The 24,366-nt window shown below is 39.6% G+C and overlaps 1 protein-coding gene across 1 annotated transcript; it reads left to right on the top strand.

The window, feature by feature from the left end:
* The first annotated feature begins 10,460 nt into the window (after nt 1–10,460).
* On the top strand, nt 10,461–20,099 carry OTOL1 (otolin 1). The gene is made up of 4 exons (XM_039241981.1): nt 10,461–10,824; nt 14,196–14,285; nt 18,239–18,310; nt 18,962–20,099. The coding sequence occupies exons 1-4, from the start codon at nt 10,461–10,463 to the stop codon at nt 19,858–19,860; spliced, it is 1,425 nt and encodes a 474-aa protein (XP_039097912.1). The 3' UTR covers nt 19,861–20,099.
* Nucleotides 20,100–24,366: the final 4,267 nt, after the last annotated feature.

Raw genomic sequence — 24,366 nt, 5'->3', positions numbered from 1 at the left:
TTTGCACTCCTGCCCCACTGCTTTCTTACAGCCGCGGACTGTGTCAGCCCACAGCTCTGTCCAGTGGCGCTTTGGCTTGTTCACATGTGCTCTACCCCCCTCCTTTCTCCCTGTCCCTAAAGTCAGAAAACCTCTCTGGCAGACAAACTCAGAATCCCTGAGGAGGAAAAGAATAAAAAAAAAGAAGCAGTTGTAATAATTTTGCTCTTATCTTTGCCTGATCCCATCCATTAAGGTTTCTTTTAGGTTTGGGAGATGTGGAGCGAGGGCTTCTTTTCATGTCTAAATTTAATGTGTATTTTTAACCTGTCTACTCATCCATGTAGGTGAGTTTGCTTTTCCACCAACCGGTCACCTGAATTACTACTTTGTCCTGCCCTATTTTGATCGCTCCCTGCTCTCCGGAGAGCAGCTCTTTCTCTGCTCCCAATCCAGTGCCATGGGCCTCATGTGCCATTTGGAACATTTTGCTTCCTGTCATACTACCTTGATTTAAGACAGGGTGCGAAGGGAAGAGGAGTAACTGACAAAGCGGTGGCATGCATAGAGAAAAAAAAGTATCTGTGTTTGCTGCTGGACTCTTTTCTTTTTTTTAACAGTGTTAGATTATGAACAAAAGCCAATCCCTTTTATCTAACAGAAAAATGCTGAGTATGTTTTTATTTTACTGCACCCTTGTTAAATACAAGAAGCATTTAACGTGGTGGAATGTAATATTATATTCAATGTGCTTAATAAAATTGTAATGGATTCACTTATTTAGACACTCTGGGAGAAATAGTCTCCCACTGGATAATAGAAATTATGGTGCTTTTGCTGCATCTATCAACACAAAGGGATGAGCAAAGCTTATCAGAGCTGATTACAATCACTCTGGAATTGCCCTTAAAAAATTAAGTGGGAAATAGGAAACTGCAGTTACAAAATTTCTCCTTCTTCTTTTTGATGGCATTACGTTTGCGAATGAATTCAAAATCTGGGCTCTGGGAGGTCTGAGTTTGCTGGAAAAACGGGTCAGGAGAAAACAGCTTATCAGACATCCTCCACCATAAGGTGACTGCACTGAGAGCTCAACACCAGGCACCCTACAAAGAAAGGAGGATTGTTCAATGGATGTCGCTTTTAAGGAAAGAGAAGGAAGCAGCAACAGCAACTGTCCTTCCCCAATCTCCTCTTCCTCACACCCTTTTATGCCACGCCTTTGTCTTGGCACCTCCCTCCTGAGAGTAAACACACAGGAAGTGGGTATGATGATAGAGAGCCCTTGTAGCTGCTGTCCCTGACTCTCCATTCCACTTTAAGTTACTTATTTAAGCAAGGAGGTCATGACAGATGCCAACATTCCTTCAAGATGAATAAGCCCTGAAGTCATCCCATTTCATGACTAGAATTCAGGCCTTTTACAATCCTGCCCCTTTTCCTTCCATACCTCAGCCCAGGGATAGCCTCTCAGCCCAACTCAGTTCATCCCACTCAAGCTGTTACATCAGGGGTTGGAGCTAAGATCTCACTTTACTCCTAAAATCCACTCAGAGAATCAGAAAAGCTAAGGATTCATTACTCTAGTCTTAGGGGGACAAAACTGTACAAGCACCACTTCTATGCAAACATTTATGTGTCTAAATTGTACTACCTAGAGCAAAATTATCTCGGACTCATTGTGTGTGTGTGTGTATTATATATGTATATTTAAATGTTTATTTACTTATTTTGAGAGAGAGAGAGAAAGAGTGTGCACAAGCAGGGGAAAGGCAGAGAGAATCCCAAGCAGGGTCTGCACTGTCAGCCCAGAGACCAATGTGGGGCTCACTTTTACCCATTGTGGGATTATGACCTGAGCCAAAATCAAGATTTGGACATCCAACTGATTGAGCCACCCAGGTGCCCCAGATTATTTGTATATTTTAAAATAAAACCTTGACCAATGACACAACCTCACCTCATGTTTCTAAAGGAAAGTGATTAATAATCATATTCTTCAAGAATTTTCCTACATACAGACTCACATTTTGGTTTCTTTGTTTTCTCAAAGAGATCTATATAAACCACGATTCTAAGAAAACTTCTAAACTCATACTATAAGCTTAAATTCCAATTTAAATAAGCTGAATATATAATTTTCAGATGGAAATTAAATAAAATAATGATTGCTTTCCAGAAAGGGTTGATCTTTTAATTTGTGAAATAATGGCAACAAACTTATAAGCCTCCCTCGTCTCTTACTGCCTGGACTACAACAGCTCCCACCTGCTTTTACTGCTTCTTGTTTTGTCCCCTCTGCAACCATTTTCCACACAACAGCCAGGGCCTCTCCCCTGCTTGAACGTTGAGTGACCTCTTACAGCCTGTAGAACAAACCCCGAATCCTTACAAATGTCTATAGCAGTTACAAGGTATGTCCTGGGGTGGGGGTGGGGGGGACCATGCCAGGCTCCCTCTCTCTCCATACCTCCAGGGCCTCTGGGACTTCCTTCTCTCCCTGTGCCAAGGCACATCCAGTTCCTTTGCTTGGAAAACTCTTCTTGCTCTTCCCGGGACCAGCTCCTTCTGATTTGTCAATGCTTCTTTCTCAGGCCTTCCTATCAGCTTAAGTGCTACTTGCTCACATAGGCTTTCTCTAGCAACTTGCCTGAAACGATCTTTCCTTGTCACTCTTTATCAAATACCCCTATTTATTTCCTCCCTAGCATTTATTACATTCTGAAATATTGATTATTTTTACCATCTGATATTTGTCACTGCCATTAGAATGTAAGCTCTGTGACAGCAGATATTTTTTTTCTCTAACTTCTGCATATAATACAATGTATGACTCAGAGTAGGTGTTTAATAAACATTTGTTTACTGAAAGAAGGAAGAATAGCGTGAAACCTGGGTAGGAAAGGTTTCTTAAATCGGCATTCAAGAATACACCTGGAATGAAACATTAGTGTGGATTATATATGTGCAGGCTCAGAACATTGTGGAAGGATCTTTTGACAAAACTTTTTGGGACATAATTGCATCCAGCTAGTTTCCAGCAGATTAAGATGTCATAGATGGATTAAGAGTGGTTAGGGTAAGAAAAATATAGGGTTGGATATGACAGGATATAAGACAGGCTTGGAGTTTATAATAAAGGAAGTGGAGATAAAGTAATTGGAGAATAATAATAATATAGGATTCAGGATGAAGTACAGGATTAAAGCTGGGATTTAATACAGGTAATTGGTGCTGATGCAGTCATTGAAGAGGGGACAGGCACAGTGTTGCCACTAGCTGTCAGGTTTGCCTCTAAGCTTCAGAGCATTGGGACTTTGCTATTGACGCCCAGGGTAGAACTGCAGAAAACTGCTGCCAGGGGTCACAGCCACCCACAGAATCAAGGCAGGAAATTATGTTGGTGTGCCAAACTTCAATCTGCCGAAGTCCATGCATTCCAGCTGCTGCCAGCAGAAGAATAATGGCTTTTGCTATTTTCCTGTCTTCTACATCCTATGCAAGTGTCTCTCACTGGCAGAAACTAAACTGGAACCTCGAAGAGATTCTGGGAAAAGTAGTTCTTAGGCTTTAAGTCATTGAGATATAGAGGTGAACATATAAGGAGATAGAAATGGGCCAGCTGCCAGTCTGACACAATATGAGAATAGGAAATACTTGTCACTGCTTTGAAATACTATTTCTGGCTAGTTAGTTTCATTAGATCTAATCCTCACTAAAATAATAGCCAACAGTTACTAAGGGCACTATGTTAAGAGCTATTCATGCATTATCTCATTAAGTTTCATGACCACACAAAATGAAGCTACTGTTATTTCCACTTTAGGATTGAGGAACAAGACCTAGAGAGGTACAGTAACCTGCTATGAATGAAGCGACTAGTAAGTGCAAGAGCTGAACCCTACTCATGACTGGTCAGCTACAAAGTTAATGGCTTTTAGTCCTTATAGTAGAGTACTTGCTAGTCAGTTATTAAATTTCTTTATACTCCATGGCCTTAGCCTCAACATGAAACTCACCAAGTCATTTTACAAATGTTGACTATTAAGTCAATATAAATACCTTACTTCTAAATTGGGAAAAGAACTAATGAATCTTCAAAGGATGTCCTCCCCAGGATAGGCACTGTCTTAATGAGAGAGAAACATATATCTGTAGAAGAAATGTAATGTACCCTATACTTAGAGTGAAATTTTATGTTATGAACAAATTTTCACATATTGAAAAGAGTGTCTACCTCTATAAAACGACATCATAGAATCTCAAGGTTGGAAGGGGCATTCAAGTTTGAAGAATCTTCAAGATCCCTTCTGACAGCATTTCAGCAAGGGTTGGCTCAGCTTCTGTTTAGGAACTGTCAATGGGTGCAACTTCCAGGATTTTGGGGGCAGGTTGACTAGTTGGAGGACCCCACAGGATGTCTGCTTTTGGGTAAAGATGAGATGGTGCTGCCTGGAGGCTGCTTAGTCAGTTTTGTCTCAATGATAGCGGATATGGTGTTAGGCTAGAAATTGGAACTATTGATATTAGCTTTTGCTGCTAATGCTGTCAAAACTCCATGGCTTACAAGTTATAGCTTAAGTGTCTCTGGTGGATTCGAGATGGCCAGTGATTGTTTGGCACTCCTCCCACTGAGAAGTAGAGGCTATGCTCCTTCCCTTTGCGTCTGGCTGGCCTCTGTGACTGCCATGACTAATAGAACTTCACACAGCTGTTGTTGTGCCATCCTTAGGTAGAGCCTAAATGAATTGGCAGCTTCCATGTTCTTAGAATACCTCTTTGGGAGCCCTAAGGCATGATTGAAGAAATTTGACAATTTTGAGACTGGCATGCTCGAGAGACTAGGTGATTGGAGAGCCCAGTTTTTTCCCGTTTCTAACAAGGCACTGGACTTGTAGTGAAGCCTTTGCAGACTAACCTATGCAATGGCTGAATACTGATAAATGACCCTAAGTATGTCTCATGGAGCAGAAGAATCAAGTAGCTGATCCAGGCCCAAATTCCTGACCATGAAATTGTGAGCTATGATAAAACAGTTATTGTCAGTTACTGAGTTTGAGGTACTTTTTTTGCACAAGAGTAGATAACTAGCATGTTCTGTGGGATTCGTGAGGGTTGTTTGATCTAGACTGGCCTCAACTGGCCTCATCTGGTCTCACTCATGTGTCTGAGGATCGGCTGGAGACTGTTATCTAGATTATACTTGACTAGGGCAGCTTACCTGAGTTCTGCTCCATGTGTCTCTCATCCTTCTCTGGCAATGCCTTCTGGTTTGCCTTCTATGGCAAACTTGGCCATGCATATCTTTCTCATGGCAATGGCCACACTTCAAGAGAGCAAGTAGAAGGGCTCTTAGGACCTAGGCTTTGATATGGCACCCTGTCACTGCCATCTCATTCTATTGGCCCAAATCACATGGCTAAACTCAAAGTCAAGGGTTTGGAGTACAGATCTCATTTCTTTTGTGTGAGATGGTGCAAAATTAATATCCCAAAGAGTATTAATTCAGGGTGGAATGGAAAATTAGAGAAAATAATGCAATCTACTACATTCACTTCATTTAGTACAGCAAACATTCATAGGATACATATTATTTGCAAACATTATGCTAGGCACTGAGAATACAGAAACAAAAGAGACCTAACCTTTTGCTCTTGAAACACTTATGTTCCAGGTAATATTTGGGATTTTTATTCTTAATCACTGTGTAAGATTTACATCTGTATTAAATTTCAGAGTTGGCATTTGAGTTATGTTTTATTGTTTCAGTGACTTAAAATGTGGTTAGAAGCCCTTACTTGCTTAACTCATTGTGGAAGCTTTGTTTGGTTAGGTTTTTATGTTTTTGCACAAACATAAAAAAATTTTTAATTAAAAAAATTATGCATATATACTGTCAGCTTGCTATCAACTCTTCTTGTTGATATTTAATGTTGTCTTTAAAGGGCCTTATGTTTTCCTCACATCCAAATTCTTGGGGAGCCTCATCATAATCTTAAAGTACCAACTATATTATCCTTTAACATCTGTATTTAAATTGAGAAGCAGGAAGCCACAATGCAAGGAAAACATGAGAACAATTCACACATTCAAATAGGGACACCAGGCACCTTCCTTATATTGGTTACTCTGCTCATTCTTTTCTGTAGCTCTTTGGTTGTGCTTGGTTTGGATGTGCTTTGTTTCCCTCTGTAACTTTGTTTGGTCCACACTGATATGTTCTACCATCAGAACCAGACTTCTCGTCTCTCTTCTTCATGTCTACCATTAAGTTCCTGTTTCTTCTCAGTGGGAAATCTCTTTCTTCCACCAAAGGGCCTAGATGTGAGTTCCATGAAGGGTTCAGCTTAATTACTTCTGCAGCATCAATGGTCACTCATTAATCCCCAGGCAACATGGCACAGTGGAAAGTGCATGGGCTAACTTTGGTGTCAAATGGGCCTAGATTTTAATCCTGGCTCTACTGCTTCTAACACTGAGATCTCAGGCAGGCTACTTAAATTTTCTGTGCCTGAAGTTTTAAGTTTTTATTTAAATTCCAGTTAATTTACATATAGTGTGATATTAGTTTCAGGTGTATAATGTAGTAATGTATATAATAGTATATAATATATACTTCCATGTGTCACCCAGTGCTCATCACAAGTGCACTCCTTAATCCTCATCACTTATTTAACCCATCCTTCCACTCATCTCCCCTCTGGTAACCATCAGTTTGTTCTCTATAGTTAAGAATCTATTTCTTGGCTTATCTCTCTTTTTTCCTCCTTGCTCATTTGATTTGCTTCTTTAATTCCACATATGAGTGAAATCATATGACATTTGTCTTTCTCTGACTGATTTATTTTGTTTAGCATAATACTCTTTAGCTTCATCCATGTCATTGCAAATGGCAATATTTCATTCTTTTTTTTTTTTATGGCTGAGTAATATTACATGTGTGTATATATACATATCTTCTTTATCTATTTACCAATCAATGGACACTTGGGCTATTTCCATAGAGCTATTAAGTTAATGCTACTATAAATATCAGGGTGCACGTATCCCTTTGAATTAGTAATTTTGTATCTTTTGAGTAAATGGTAATGCAGTTGCGGGGTAGTAGGGTAGCTCTATTTTTAACTTTTTGAGGAAACTCCGTATTGTTTTGCGGAGTGGCTACACCAGTTTGCATTCCCACCAGCAGTGCAAGAGGGTTTCCCTTTCTCCATATTCTCATCTACACCTATTGTTGCTAAGTGTTGATTTTAGCCATTCTGACAGGTGTGAGGTGATAACGCACCATAGTTTTAATTTCCATTTCCCTCATGGTAAGTGATGTTCAGCATCTTTTCATGTGCCTGTTGGCCATCTGTATGTCTTTTTTGTAAAAATGTCTACTCATGTCTTCTGCTCATTTTTTAAATGGGTTATTTGTTTTTTGGTGTTGAGTTTTATACGTTCTTTGTATATTTTGGATACTAACCCTTTATCAGATATGCCATTTGCAAATATCTTCTCCCATTCTGCAGGTTGCCTTTTAGTGTTGCTGATTGTTTCTTTCTCTGTGCAGAAGGTTTTTATTTTGATGTAATCCTAATAGTTTATTTTTGTTTTTGTCAGAAGACATATCTAGAAAAAAGTGACTACAGCTGATGTTAAAGAAGTTATTGCCTCTGTTAGCTACTAGGATTTTTATGGTTTCATATTTAAGCCTTCATCCACTTTGAATTTATTTTTGTGTGTGGTGTAAAAAAGTGGTCTGTTTTCATTATTTTGCATGTTCCTGGCCAGTTTTCCCATCACCATTTGTTGAAGAGACTGTCTTTTCCAGTTGGATATTCTTTCCTGCTTTGTTGAAGATTAATTAACCATATAATTGTAGGTTTATTTCTGGGTTTCCTATTGATCTATATGTCTATTTTTGTTGTGCCTGAGTTTTTCAATCAATCCATTATATGGGCATAGTAAATCTTATTTTGCATGGTTCATGCATGATGCAATTGCAATGATAATTATAAAGTGCCTGGACAATGCCTGTCATGTTTCTGGTGTTAGAGCCTTTCTCCTCCCAATCCCAACAGCTATCTCTTATTGACCACCTCAAGACTGGCTTACCAAGGGGCTATCATAACATGTTTTCAGGGTCAAAAATACTTTGTATGCATGGAAGAGTAACACAGACATGTTTTAGTGAGGAAGAAAAGGGTTATTTTTTCATATGACTTCATTCATTTAAGAGATCATAAGCAATGCCTTAAAGCATTTATACTCAGCATTCTGCACACTGGAGTTCTTCTTATACCAAAGTGGTGAGAGAATTAAAAGTTGCCAATATTTCACTTTGGATACTTTGCACTTTGGATATTTGCTGTGTTTGGATGTTTCGTGAAGATAAGATCCTTACGGATGGGGCTGGGTTTTACTTGTCTTTACATTCTATGACCCAACACAAGACCCGGCACTTCCAAGATGCTCAAATAAATGTTTTTTGAACAAATAAATGAATGTTTTATTAAATACAATTGTGTGAACTAATGAAAGTTGACCTGTTTACTATTTTATATCCAAGTAGAATATTTCTGCTGTGTAGTTCTTGCTGGGGCTGAATTTAGCTGACTGATGCTTAGTAACTATGTTTATGTACTCACTTTCACAGGGGTCAGGGGCAGTGGGGCATCAGGCTATATTGGGCAAATGCAGTGTGATCATTTGCCCTTCACACTTTCCTCTTTGCCTTAATTTTTTTTCATCTTTCCTTACACTCCTCGAAGACAAACACCATGGCTTATGTTTGATTTCTCAGTGTTTATGACATTGTTGATATTCAGTAAATACTGGTTGAGAGAATTAATGTGGTAGCAAAGACAACTTGAAGGAAAGTCAGCATTTTGGGATTTTTATATGATTTTAGAAATGCAGGATCCTGTCTGTGTCCATTCTCATCTCCTCTGATTTATTTTGTGCTCTCTCTAGCACTTCCATTGATCCTACACTTGGATTTATTGCTCTTTAATCTCATCCTTATAAATGCCATATGATTTGTGGGAAAGGATTGAGGCTTTGAAATTGAAAAAAAAATTTAATGTTTGTTTTTGAGAGAAAGAGAGTGAGCAGGGGAGGGGCACACACACACACACACACAGGCGCACGCACGCGCACACAAACACACACACACACACACACACACACACACACACACAGAATTTGAAGCACAGTCCAGGCTCTGAGCTGTCAACACAGAGCCCAATGCAGGGATCGAGCTCACCAACTGCAAGATCATGACCTGAGCCAAAGTTCAAGTCTTAACCACTTAGCCACCCAGGAGCCCTGAGGCTTTGAAATTAAACAGACTTGGATTTCAGCTCTGAATTCATATCTTTCTGATTGGGTGATCTTGAGTGAGGATGTAACTCTTTGGTCCCTGTGTCCTCATTCATGAAGATGAATAATACTGTCCTCTACCTGGCAGAGCTGTTTTGAGAACTGATTGGATTGGTGGATGTAAGACAGCTGCTCATAGGAGGGGCTCTATAAATAATAGGTATTATTGTTATCCTTAACCCATTCTCTTTACTCCTCGTTCTGCTCCTTTTTCCAGCCAGAAAACATGCATTTCTCTCCTGGCCATCTGTGGCAGTGTCTGGTTGGCAGTGAGTTAGTTTCTGGGGACCACACTTCACAGTTTCACTTCATTGGGAACTTTGTCTCCTATCACTCTGATTAATAAAAGCCTTAATAAGAATAACCACCCTCTGCCCCATTAAAATAATGCAAGGGTAAATGTGAGTTTTCAGGAAAACTCTTCAAATGATAAAGCGAAGGATTGGAGAGTTAAATGACATGTGAAGAAGCTGAGGACATAGCATATATTCAGGTTTATGATTTTTTTATTCTCTCTCTCTCCATTTATTACAATAGATTCTAAAACATTGCTCTCACAACAGGACCATTATCCCTAGTAGATTTAAGGACCGTTTTCACCAGTATTTTTTCTTGAAATAATTGAGTTTGCTGGAATAAACTACTCAGCTCAATATTTTTCATCTCCCTCTAATACAAATGTATTTGATTCCTATAAATCTGAGTGAGGTCAGTCAGGAAATTATACATATTTGTTTTCCACAGGGTATATGAGCTATTAAGTCATGTTGCATTTATTATAGATCATGTTCGTTAGTTGGCAAGATAATTTGAATGATTGAGAACAATATTTTAGGACATGTAGCACTAGGAAAACAACCAGAAAGGAGAATTGAAGCAAAATCTTCCTTTTAATAAATACTTTAAGTAAATAAAATATCCTGTTGTGATTCAAGCACATATTTGCATTAAAATACACTTAAAATATCATTCAATATCATGAATACTGTTTACTTCTATGGTTCATACTTGTATATATATTTTCTTCTTATATATTTATATCATTTAATCATTACATTTGGATCTCATGTAATATATGTATATATTTCCATTGTATCTTTCTTCCAGCCTCAAATATGTGGATGTTTTCTTGGCTGTGTGCCATTTTAATTATTTTGGCCATTGCTGGTATGGACACAGTAGCAAAGACCACACCACATCCCAAATTTACGAAGAAATCTGAGGGAAAAGAGATGCCAAAGGGTCTAAAGCCGTCCAGTGGCCCAGCTCCGGAAGAAGAGGAAATTCCTTTCACAGAAGTGGCTGAAATGGCGGAACCGACCCCTAAACCGCCAGCCCTAGATTCTGCCTTCGGTACTGCCACTCTCTTCCCCTTTGAAAACTTCACTCTTGATACGGCTGATTTCTTTTTGAATTGCTGTGATTGTTGTTCATCTGTACCAGGGCAAAAAGGAGAACCTGGAGAGACTGGAAAGCCAGGTATATGAAAGTGCACGAAGCCATATTTCTTACCTGGATATTCTTGGAGTTGAGAGGTGGATTGTAGGTAGAATTGTCCCAAGCGTTTCTGTAATATCCTGCAAATGGTGACAGGGTCTAGATGTAACATTGTGACAAAGGCAAATGGGTGCTGTGTTGCCCACCAGCCACATGTATGGCTATTAATAAAAATAAAAATAAACATGAATACTAAAAATTCAGTTCCTCAGTCACACTAACCACATTTCCAATGCTCAATAGCCACATGTGGCCAATGACTACTGTATTGGGCAGTACAGACACGGAGCATTTCTGTCATTGCAGAAAGTTCTATTGGACAGCGCTGGTTAGAGCAGAAACGAGACTCCCGACCCCAGCACTGGCACACAGTTCCTCACATTACAAATTTACTACCAGTACAATCTTCTCCTTAACGGCTGATGTAAAAAGGTTAAATGAAAATTCTGCTGTCTAATTAGAATGTGTCCTGGCTGATGGATTTCTGGGGTGTGATTGGTAGTTAGGATTAGAAGTGGCATGTCTGTGAGGTGGAGAATAAGGGGCATGATTCAGTTAGCTCTTCACTGAAATTTCAAGACAACACTGTATCCTTGCCCAACAAAGTTCTGCATTGAACATCATGGTTACATATTTCAAAATTTCAGACACCTTTAATATATACATTATGCATATAGTGAGTTTTACTGTAATACATTTCATGTTTTACATGGCATATAGCAGAGAACTCAGGTAAAATTGAGATCAGAATGTCAACTTCAAATTCGCTATTCCCTAAAAAAAAGACATCTATATTTGTTGTGTCTTGTCCAAAGAACTTAAAGTTATAAAAGAAGAATTGTGCATCTTCATTATGCTTTTCATTAATTTCATCCTATAGTAGGAAAGTTTTGGGAAATGTGATCAATATTCATGCAGAGCTGGAATTAAAGGGTAGAGTTGCTGGGCATGAAGATTTCTGGGTTGCTGAAACATTATTGGAAATGCAATGATACCGAGAAAATGACATTTACCAGAATTTCTCTTAGTTTCGTATCTGGCTGGTGATCTGCTTGGGGATGAAGACCCCAAGGGCACGGTCAGGTAAACACAGCTGGTTGCTAAATCATCTTCTAAGGCTGTAGTTCTGTCACAGAGAGCTTTTGTTTTGCCCTTTGGTAGATTATCTGGATAGTTCTGAGAGCTCAGTCTCTCCTCTAAATACAAAGGACAAATATTCTGGTGGTGTGCCAAATTATTCGCCTTCCTGGTGCTCATATGTTTTAGTCTGACTGGGTCAGCACAGAGTGGAGTGTTCAACAGCTCAGAATGTCTTGACCGTCATGGCCCTACCTTGGGGAAGCTTCATTATCCAAGTCTCAGTTTACAAAGTAGTAAAGTGGGGGTGGTAGTGCCTGGTGGCTCAGTTAGTTAAGTGTCAGACTGGGCTGACATGTTCTCATGGTTTTTAAGTTTGAACCCTGAGTTGGGTTCTGTGCTGACAGTTCAGAGACTGGAGCCTCCTTCAGATTTTGTGTCTCCCTCTCTTTGCTCCTCCCCTGTTTTGGTGTGCTCTCTTTCTCTTTCAAAAATAAACATTAAAAAATTTTAAGGGGCACCTGGGTGGCTCAGTCAGTTAAGCATCGGACTTCAGCTCAGATCATGATCTCACAGTTTGGGAGTTCAGCCCCGAGACCAGCTCTGTGCTGACAGCTCGGAGCCTGGAACCTGCTTTGGATTCTGTCTATCTCTCTCTGCTCCTCCCGTGCTCATTCTCTCTCTGTCTCTGTCTCTCTCTGTCTGTCTGTTTCTCTCTCAAAAATAAATAAACATTAAAAAGAGTGGTAAAATGGGATAAGAATAATATCAACTTCATGGGGTCATCAAGAGACAAAATGAGGTAATACATATAAAGACTCACTGTGGTACCTGGGATACAATAAATGCTCAATAAACTGTGTTTATTTTTCCAGTTAGCTGTAGTGGGAGTCTTTTTCTCTTCTCAGCCTAATATGGTCTTGTTTCTGAGATTCACAAATCTTTGTTCTACTTTTACAGTGTTTCAAAAAACACTGTTTTGTTAAAAAGTTAGAAATGTAGTATAAAAGGGACATTAAACAAACTTAAAAATAACAATAAACCTACTCAAACCTAACTATTTTACTTTATTGTTATTACTTTTTTAAGTTTATTTGTTTATTTTGAGAAAGTGTGTGGGAGAGGCTGAGAGAGAGGGAAAGAGGGAATACCAAGTAGGCTCTGTACCGCCAGTGCAGAGCCTGATGCAGGACTCTAACTCACCAACCTTGATATCATGACCTGAGCCGAAACCAAGAGTTGGACACTTAACTAACTGAGCTACCCAGGTGCCCCACCCACTGCACTCTTCTTTAAGTTTCTTTTTTTTAAAAAACATTTTTAATGTTTATTTATCATTGAGAGACAGAGAGAGAGCATGAGCAGGGGAGGGGCAGAGAGAGGGGGAGACACAGATTCTGAAGCAGGCTCCAGGCTCTGAGCTGTCAGCACAGAGTCTGACATGGGGCTTGAACCCACAAACCATGAGATCGTGACCTGAGCAGAAGTCAGATGCTCAACTGACTGAGCCACTCAGGCACCCCACTTCTTTAAGCTTCTTAAAAACACCACGGTCTTTTCCACACTTGTTTTTCCCGAAATACTCATTCTATGTATTTTGTGGGTTTTTCATTTGTCATTTTCTCAAGGATGTCTCCTCTGACCCCAGAAATTATGTTCTTTTAACACTATCTGTAATGGGATCTTCCCGTTTTCCTTTGCTTCACTAACTGCAATGTGATAATTCCTACTTATTGGTGTGGTTATTGTTCAGTGTGTATCTTTCCCCTGCTTTCAGCTCCCCCAGGGAAAAAACTGCTGGGGTGTTGATAGCTGATTCCTAACACCTCGCAGGGTGCTTGGTATCTGGGAGGCCTTAGCAATACTTCCTGAAAATATGCATAAGTGAATGAATGAGAAAACCAAAAGCACTAGGTATTGGGTTTCACTACCAATTAGAAAGTGTGGTCCACGTGAGGGCAAGAGCCAGAGAACCTTTTTTCCTTGTTGGATATAGTACTGCTTCCCTGAATCATTTCATTGCTGCCATGAAAGCAGTGACAAGGACTAATGGACTCAATTTATCTATTCAGGTGGTACAAAATTATAAATCAGACAAAAATATTGTCCTTAGAATTATGTAGTAGTTTTTTTCTTACCTGGATTTTATTATTAGGACTCTGACAGTTATTGGTCTCAATTAAATAACTGCTTAAAAGTTTTTTTTTCTTTCCAGAACTAATGAATTTCAAAAGATAATTGCTTTTTGTCCTGATGGGTTTAAATCTCATTTCCAGGTCTTAAGGGAGAGACTGGTGATATGGGGATCCCAGGGCCACCAGGAATTGTTGGACCCCAAGGTCCGAAAGGCCAGAAAGGAGAGAAGGGTAGGTAATTATATCCATTTCATGTCAAAAACTTAAGACATATTCTGCATCATTTTTCAGGAGAGCAACCTGCTAAGTAAATACCATGTTCTTGCAGCTGGATCAATTTTTAAAAATGTAAAAAACTTGGTAAGGCGTATTGCAAGGTATATTTGATGTAAAAATGTGAGCTTTTAAATAGTCTATTGAGGAATTTTAAACTTTTCTAGTAATGTTTCTCTCTTTCTCTCCACCTTCTTTCCCTCCACACACATAGGCTCTCAAGCATCTTTTCTTTTCTTTTTTTTTTTTTTTAAGAGAGAGAGAGAGAGAGAGAGAGAGAGAGACCAGGCATGTGAGAGCAGGGGAGGGGCAGAGGGAGAGGGAGAGAAAGAATCTTAAGCATGCTCCACTCAGAGTCTAATGCAGGGTTCAGTCTTATGACTGTGAGATCATGGCCTGAGTAGAAATTAAGAGTTGGAAACTTAGCCGGCTGAGCCACCCAGGCACCCCTCACACATCTTTTCTATGTCCCATTGGCCACGCAGCAGACCTAGTGACTGGGGGCCACAGGGCATAGTCTCTGGGGAAGGATCCTTTCCTATATACTCCTGAGTGAGCTCTTCCTCACGATACACATTAGTTTTGTATTAGATAAAACTAACTAGACCAGGCAACCCCATAGAACTATTCTGTTTAGATGGATAGCATCTGTGCTAAGGAGAATATGACATGCCGTTTGCCTCACTCAAATCTGGGCAGTGCCCGTGGTGGGAAGAGAACTGAATTAAAATGCAGGAAATCAAGCCTGTAACAATGACCTTGTACCAATCACTTTACCTCATCTGGAAATCAAGGGGAAGAGACTAGATATTTATTTATACCCTATTTACTATCAATGAAGGTTTGTGGTTATGTGTGCTTTCATAGATCTTTCTCCCAGCTCAGAAATTCTGTAATTCCATAGATCTTTCAGCAAGGAGGGGGTCTGCCCTGGGAAATTCCTGGTTTTCTAAGTGCTTCTAGACATTGAGGGAAGGTTACAGATTCACTGGGACATTTAAAAATTCCTCAGTGAATACTACCAGCCTGTAGAACTACCATCTATCCATCAAGTTAAATGTTTTAGCCTCAGTGTCACATGTCAAAAGACCTAATATCATCTATACATCACCCTCCACATGGCTCGGGAACTGTCTCACTCATTTCTAGTAGAATATTCAGTGAAGTAATTACTCAAAAAAGATGCTAAAGTAAGAAAGAGCTACTTCACAGTTGTCAGTTATGCGATTTTCATTCTCGGAAACATTTAATCCTTTTGTGGCTGAATTATGTGAGTAGAAAGCCCTGTGAAATAGAGATGAGTGATGAACCTCCCCAGTGATTCATGCATTTTGGAAGCCAGACTTCTGGAAGTAAAAGAAAAAACAGGGGAGTATCATAAGATAAGGTTCTTAAGATTATGCTTTGATGAAATATCAAAAGTAGAAATTCAGTCAGTCTCTGTAAAGGGACAACTCTACTTTCCTATTATTTCCAGACTTAGCTTGGACTCTTGGTTAAGACTGAAAGTTAAAATAATAAATGAGTTGAATGACTGCATTCTGGTTCATCACAACTGGATTCAGTAAACTCAATGTAAGCAGTTAAATTGAACGTGAGAACCAGAATAACCATGCAGGAAGGTTGGTGTATGAGTATTAACAAGGATGAGGAATAGAAGACGTCCTTCACTTCCATTCAGAGTTGAATTCTCTCCAGAGGGATACAGACATTTTCCTGATGGTTTATGGGTTAATTTCTAAACTGTTAATTTTATGTGGAATGGTAATAGGAGGGGAGCAGCTACTTAGAAAACTGCCGAGCAATTTACGGTGGAATTTCTGTAGCTGGTCTTGTGAAATTTGGTGGGGAAGGGGGTCTCTTCTCACGATTTGTAATTTGCCATGGGATTTCTTTTGCCCTAGTAAAAATAAAACATAAAAGTGAGGTAAGTCAGTCCGAGAAAGACAAATATCACATAATTTCATTCATATGTGGAATTTAAGAAACAAAACTGATAAACATAGGTGAAGGGAAGTGAAAATATGATAAAAATAGAAAGGGAGGCAAACCATAAGAGGCTCTTCAATACAGAGAACAAACTGAGGTTTACTGGAAGGATATTGGGTAGGGAGATGGGCTAAGTAGGTGATGGGCATTAAGGAGGGTACTTGTTGGGATGAGCATTGGGTGTTATATGTAAGTGATGGATCACTAAATTCTACTCCTGAAATCATTATTTCACTTGTATGTTAACTAACTTGGGTTTAAATTTTTAAAAAAAGTAAAGTTTTCAGCACATAAGAAAAGAGTTATAGCTATAAAATCAAATAAATAAAAATTAATAAATTAAAAAATAAAACAAAACTATTAGTGGTATCACAAATAATACAGTAAACTGATGCCAACCAATGTTATATACAATCATGTCTGACTCTAAAAAAATTTGTAAATTTTCATACTTCAGTTTCTTCTGTGGTAAAAAGTGGTTATGAAAATATCTGCTCTATCTTTCTTGAAAGGAGATGCTATAAACTTCTGTAAATGAGAAATGTTCCAATTGATGGACTGTGCTCTGTTATATGAGCCCCTCTGTTATCCAAGAGGCTGTATTAATATCAAATGAGAATTAATTTTGAATTTCAAAGGTTGGAATATTTTTAAAAAGTATTTATTTTTTTATTTTTGAGAGAGAGAGAGGGCACTTGCGTACATGCGCACACACAAGTGGGGGAGGGTCAGAGAGAGAGGGAGAGAAAGAATCCCAAGCAGGCTCTATGCTGGTGTAGAGCCTGACACGGGACTGGATCTCATGACAGTGAGATCATGACCTCACATGAAACCAAGAGTTGCCCACTTAACTTACAAGATTAATTACAGATTAATTTTTTTAAGTTTATTTATTTTGAGAGAGAGAGAGAAAGCAAGCAGGGGAAGGGCAGAGAGAGAGGGAGACACAGAAGCCCAAGCAGCATCCATACTCAGTGTGGAGCCTGACACAGGGCTTGTACTCAGGAACTGTGAGATCATGACCTGAGCTGAAATCAAGAGTCAGATGCTTAACCAACTAAGCCTCCCAGGGGTGCCTGGATTAAGTTTTTTAAAAATCCTGTTAAGAGCTTGGAACATTACCTGGTACAAAGGAAATGCTCAATAAAAGTTAGTTATTATTCATCCTACTATTATTACTGCTATTATCATTTATAATATAAATGAATTTAGTGTGGTTGTACTGTAACATGAGGGACCTTTAGCAGGTCCAATATAAAAATCCATTTTGTGGCATTGGGCATATATCCAAAAACCTAGATCTTTCGATTTGTTTTCAAATATGAGTTCCTATAGTTCTGTGATTTGTCCAAAAAGCATATGAAAAAGATTCCAAACAAAATGAAAATTGGCTTTTTGCTGATGCTCTATGTCAAGGACTTTATATTTGCATTTTACATTTTATATTTATATTTACTATCCTGGAAGGGCTTTTGGTATGATTGGTTTTAGCTGACTGCAGAATGTTGTGCTCTATGTTGTATGGTGGTGACACTCTTTTTTAGGCATTGTGGGGAATATAAAGAAAGGGATATTTTAACTGTCATTCAAAATTCATAAGAAGAAAAACACAAACACGTACATAAATAACAAAACAAAATGTCATGAATTTTGTGAGAGATGTGAAGAGCTGGGGAGCGCTGGGAGAAAAGCTGAATTTTGTGTGAAGAGGTTGGCACTGTCCCCAAATCTCATTTAAATGGTTCACCACCCACTGGAACAAAATATTCCTAATCACGCTCAATAAACCATTTTTCCATATTGTTTTACCTTTATGCATTCTGGTAAAGGAAGCATTGGATTGTAGCATGGTTGCAAAATGGATGTTAGTTATATCCTAACTAATACAGTTGGAAGAAAAGCTAACCTTGGTATCATTTTAGGACTTAAGGGAGAACGTGGGGAACAAGGAACAAGTGGGGTTCCAGGATACCCAGGAAAACCTGGAGAACCAGGTAGAGTATAAACTATATGCATTGTGTACAGTCATGTGTGCAACACAGCCCCCAAGTTTCTTCCTGTTTGTACTTATGCAGGAGGTAAGATGGAAATATGAATTGCTTTTATTCTCATAATTCAGTGTCCTGATTGCTGGAGTGTGCCAAGTACTGGTATGGTAGTTTGGAGACTAGATAAAAGCATCTGAGCTCGTGTCCTCAGTCTATCTGTCTTTGGGGAGAAGATTCCCCCGACTCTTTCTGGGCTTCAGTTTCTCTGCCTGTGAGGGGGTTTGGATGTACTTAATGGAGATGTAGGGGAATTCTTGGGTTGGGCCAAAATGCAAAGGTTAATGGACTACCATGGGTCCCTATAGTTCTAAATCCTCTTTCTTGTCTTAAAAGTAAAAAAAAAAAAAAAAAATTAGAACTAGATTTATGAGATTTAAATATAGGTTGTCGCTACTTGGTGGCATTAACTCCTCCCCCTGTGAGAGAGCCGCAGGATCTGAACCGCACAGCTGTTGCTGGGATAGGAGCCAGGGTTCCAACCTCAGTCAGCAGGTGTCATCTCTGTTTCATGGGCTCTGAGGTAATAGCATTCTGTTTCTAGCATTAGGATCATAAGGATCTGGGATCCTTAAATGTTATTTGAATTTTCTCTTTCAGGTGGCCTTGGTCCTAAGGGGGAGAGAGGAAACATCGGACTGACGGGAGCGAAGGGGCAAAAAGGTTCCAAGGGGGACACGTGTGCAAATGGTACCCAAGGAGATAAAGGAGACCGGGGGGCTGTAGGCTCACCTGGCTTGAACGGAGAGCCTGGGGCCAAGGGAGAGAAGGGGGAGGCAGGGGAGAAGGGCTACTGTGGAGAATCTGGGCAGAGGGGAGGGAAGGGAGAGAAAGGTGAGGAGGGTCTGAAAGGGGATAAAGGTAGCAAAGGAGATACTGGAATGGAGGGCAAAAGCGGCCCAGATGGCCTGCCTGGGGCCCCAGGTGATCCAGGGGTTAAAGGAGAAAAGGGAGAGTTAGGGCCTCCTGGTCCGGTGGGGCCCATGGGGCCAAAAGGTGAGCTTGGGAGCAAAGGGGTCCGGGGATCTATTGGCAAGAAGGGCTCTCGGGGCTTCAAAGGCTCCAAGGGGGAGGTGGCCAGAGTGGTGCGGTCAGCCTTCAGCGCCACTTTATCGAAGCCTTTCCCTCCCCCCAACATCCCAATAAAATTTGACAAGGTTCTCTATAATGACCAAGAGGATTACAGCCCTGTCACTGGCAAATTTAACTGTAGTGTTCCTGGGGCATATGTCTTTTCTTACCATGTCACTGTGAGGGGCCGACCCGCACGCATCAGCCTGGTGGCCCAGAATAAGAAGCAGTTCAAGTCCAGGGAAACGCTCTATGGCCATGAAATAGACCAGGCTTCTCTCCTCATTATCCTGAAATTAAGTGCAGGAGACCAAGTATGGTTGGAAGTTTCAAAAGACTGGAATGGGGTATATGTCAGCCCTGAGGATGACAGCATTTTTACTGGGTTCCTTTTGTATCCAGAGGAAAATTCCGGGATTTCACCATAAACTTGTGTCTTGAACACTGTAGTTTGGGTTCAATGGAATGAACCAGGCAACACAGGTAGTGCTATTAAAAAGAATCAATTTCATTATGTTTTTCATGAGTATAAAAATAATACAGAAAAAATAAGAAAACTATTGTAACAATTACTATGCCTGTTTTAGGACATCACCTTTTTCAAAAAGTATATTTATATGTATTGGAAAGCACATGTCTATTAACTTTGTAGCTAACTTTTTTTCCATTTAGCATTATAATGACATTTCCCATGCCATTTAAATAATATCTGCATATAAAATATGATTTTACATCTGTAATAAATAAATATATTCTTATCAAATATCTTGTATATCTCATATAAGTGTGTGCCACTCTTTTCTGTGTGAGTGTAAGGGTAACAAGTGGCACATGATGGGCTGGTATGTTTTAAGAACTGTTAGGATTGACGTTCAACAAAATGGAGCTATTCCTATGTCAGTTTAATTCAAGGAGAATGCACAGAGAGAATGATAAAGAATAAGTAAACTATCTTTAAAATTAATCACTGTAAAAGTTTGCCCATAAAAACCCTGTATTAGATGGCCTTGTGTGTTGGGTAAAAGATAAAAAATAAGTTGGTAAAGGGGCTCCTGGGCGGCTCAATCAGTTAAGCATGGACTCTTGATTTCGGCTCAGGTCATGATCTCACAGTTTGTGGGATCAAGCCCCTCACTGGGCTCTGTGCTGACAGCGCAGAGCCTGCTTGAGAGTCTCTCTCCCTCTCCCACACATGCATGCTGGTGTGCTCTCTCTTTCTCAAAATAAATAAATATTTTTAAAAAAAGAAAGTTGATACAGCTATTGCTCAGTCATAGCAAAGATCCAGCCATTCATCAAATTGTTATGCTTAGAAAAACTAAATGTCCCCCAAAGATTCAAGAGTAAAATTAAATCATTATTGATCTAAATTTTCAGCCCTTCCTTTCTTTATGGAAGAACATTTAATTTGGATAAATTGTTTGGCTTCATTATCATCATGTCTATACTAATTAATTCTGGTTATTCAGTGAACAGGTGGGTATTTGGGAATTCACTTGCAATGTGAATATTTAATAATTGTGAATATATAATGATTTAGCAGCCTCATTTTTAAAAGAAACTAATTTATGGACTTTAAATTGAACTTGGTTCAATGAAGACATATAGTTACATAGATTTGAAAATCTCAGTGAGTCACATTGGGAAGTGGGTGATGGGCAGCTCTCTGGACTTGCTCTTCCAGACAAATAAACGTTGAAAGACATGATTCCCTTTTGAGATTTATATGTATATTTAAAATATATTCTACCCTCTTATTTTAATGCATATTTTTATGTTGAAAAAGTGGAAAGAAAACTATGGTTTTTAGGACTGACAGTTGATGAAATATAAAAGATGACTAAATTACTATAGTGTGTGTCTGGCTGTTCTATTAATGGGCAGGTTGTATTGGAAGGCTAGTAAGAAAATGATGTTAATTCATGAATTACTATATTTTTATCCTCTAGATTAAAAAAAATTCTTTTTCAATGTTTTATTTATTTCTGAGAGAGAGAGGGATAGTGTGAGCAGGGGAGGGTCAGAGAGAGAGACACACACAGAATCTGAAGCAGGCTCCAGGCTCTGAGCTAGCTGTCAGCACAGAGCCAGATGTGGGGCTCAAACCCACGAACCATGAGATCATGACCTGAGCCAAAGTCGGACGCTTAACCGAGACACCCAGGCGCCCCTAGATGTTATTTTTAAAACTTAAATTTAACAAAGTATATGTTTTCATAATGAAGGTTTCCACATAATTTATGTTCTTTTTAAAAAATTATTTAAAAATTATTATTTTTTGAAAGTATATTTTATTTTGAGAGAGAGAGAGAGAGAGAGATGGAGAGACAGAGAGAATCCCAAACAGGCTTTGCACTGTCAGCTTAGAGCCTGACAGTGGGCTCAAACTCACAAACAGTGAGATCATGACCTGAGTTAAAATCAAGAATGAGACACTTAACTGATGAGCCACCAAAAAATTAATTTTTAAAAGTTAACTTCAATTTGGAGAATGTTTGCTTAGCTGAGTTAGCAATAAGTTTTAAAAATGAACCAGGTGTACATATCATGCTCAAAAATTGTAATTGGGGTTGTGCCCATGATTATCATGATTGTAAACGATTTTACAATTATTTAAATTTCATCATATGAACGATGATCACTTAATATTGCCATTTTCACCATCTCTTAACACAATTTTCTAGAATCTAGATCCATCTTGAATTTTCTGTCTGGACCTGCATACATACAAATTCAGAGAGATACAAATTGTTTCATATTTCAAGCCACTAAGCATGCAACTGTGGTAAACACCAGGCAAGTCATGAGAGCCTTGAGAAGGATGAACTGGAATACGAAGAGAGCAAGAAAATGGATACTCAGCACAACTGAGACAGAATCTTAGGAAGTTGATAAGTTATATTTCTCTTAATTAAGCACATTCATCGCTCAAACCCTCTTCACACCCAAAAGCAGTATCACCCATTAGCCTTGATGGCATTTGGAGACAGTCACCTTTTATTTGATGAGCAGTAGGCAAGAGGTGTGGAGTTTCCCCAGGGCCTGAAAATGGTAGTAATAGGAATACTTATCTAAGACTGCAAGCTGTGCTGTGCTAGAATTGAGCCTTGATCTCTAGAAAGGATGCCGTGGGTACTATCATAAATTTACATGCTGTGTGTTGGTTTTATACATGGTGTCCTGGGCAGGGGTCACTCTTGCTTGGGTCCAAAAGCAGTATGCCCATATCTGTCCTTGACTCTTTCAGTCAAAGAAATCCTGTTAAAGCAAAAAAAAATTGGATCATCTTACTTCTCTGCTCACAGCCTCTTGAGGCTCCTGTCCCATCTGGAGTAGATGCTGAGTCCTTACTATGAGCAGAGGGGGCCCATATGATGTGGCCTCTGCTTTCCCTCTCACTTTGCTGCCATGTCCTCCACACTCGCTCTGGCCACTTACGGCTTTGCATGTGCCTTTCTATCCACATGGCTCTTACCCCAGGTAACTGCATGACTGGCCCCTCCCACTCTCCTACGCCTTTGTTCAAATTCTCCTTTTCAGTAAGGCCTTCTTTGGCCACGAGGTTTTAAATTACATACCCTGACCCTCTTCCCTGCTTTATTTCTCTCCATAGGGCTCTGGCACCCTTTAATACATCATGTATTTCATTTATTGATCTTGTTTATTTTCTGTCTCTACACTAGAAAGTAAGTTCCATGAGGCCAGGGATTTTTGTCTGTTTACTGCTCTATCCTCAGCGCCAGCACATTAAAAAGGTGTTCAGTGAATAAAGATTGATGTGGTCGTTGCAGACCTCTCCACAAGGTGGTGCTCACAGATTAATTTTGCTTTAGGATTCCATCTTAAAAGGCAAACAAATGGTTGCAAAGAAAATAGAATGGTGACTTCGACTTTCTAATTAAGAAAACTTGCTTCACGAAATACCTTGTTTTATGTTTTATCATGTTTCAGAGAGCTACACATTTTTTTCCTCCTGTTGGGACAGAGGCCTCTGGGTGGTTCTCTGGGGCTGCTGTGAGACTCACAACTATGGAAGGGGAACACGTGTCCTGTCATCTGGATGTGATGCTCCTTCTGAGTGGGGGCCCAATCCCTTTTTATTTCCCACTCCAGCCCCAAAAGACTCCATTTGAGTCCTGGGAACTAATTTATTCTATAGCTGTAAACCCAATTACGAAAAGCGTTAAAATGAGGCAAGAAGACTATAACCTTAAAGGTTTAAGAATGCTATCAAACCTGGAAGGATGTAGGGAGGGGGAAAACGTGGGAGCAGTGCAGCTGCCCATGATCCAGATGGATGGGGGCAGGCAGGAGAGAGAAATGTTGGGAATTCTGGAGTCATAATAACTACTGTTTCCTAGCTCCTACCACTGTGCCAAGCACAGAGCTTTATGTGTCTACAGTGCCTTAAGTGTTATATACCACACCTGAGGAGACTGAAGCATGGAGTGATTAGGCCATATCCTAAGGGACACCCATCTGTTAGTGGGGGAGGGGGGAGGAGGGAGCCATAAACCCCCTCTTAACCAATGGAGCAGGACAGTTTTCCAAAAAGCTTGGCCAGTGAAACCTGGTATAATGGGGAAAAGAATGGTGATAGCCTAGTTTTTCAAGGCTAGCACCCCAAGTGGAAAAGGGAATGAAAAGTGGGACAAGAATCCACTGATATCTCAGCAGGGGTGCAAGAGTGGGTCTCTTGTAAAACTGCAGGTGAAACCAAGGGCTTTACTGATAATCGGGACTATATTTGGGTGTTCTGATCAGTCTAGTGTAAATCTGATGGAAAAATTTAGTAGGAGGGCTTCATTGTTCTAGGAACTAGGATTAAAGCATACTTACTGTTGATTAGATTATAAGAATTAAGTTGCATCTAATAGAGATGGTGTGAGAGATTTACATATTCAGGGTCCTTCCTTGAGGTAGGCAAATGCATG

This window comes from Hyaena hyaena, unplaced genomic scaffold, assembly GCF_003009895.1.
Source record: "Hyaena hyaena isolate Hyena2069 unplaced genomic scaffold, ASM300989v1 scaffold_203, whole genome shotgun sequence".
NCBI classification, from domain to species: Eukaryota; Metazoa; Chordata; class Mammalia; order Carnivora; family Hyaenidae; genus Hyaena; species Hyaena hyaena.
The sequence above is the reverse complement of the archived record's forward strand: the minus strand, read 5'-3'. Positions and strand labels throughout refer to the sequence as shown.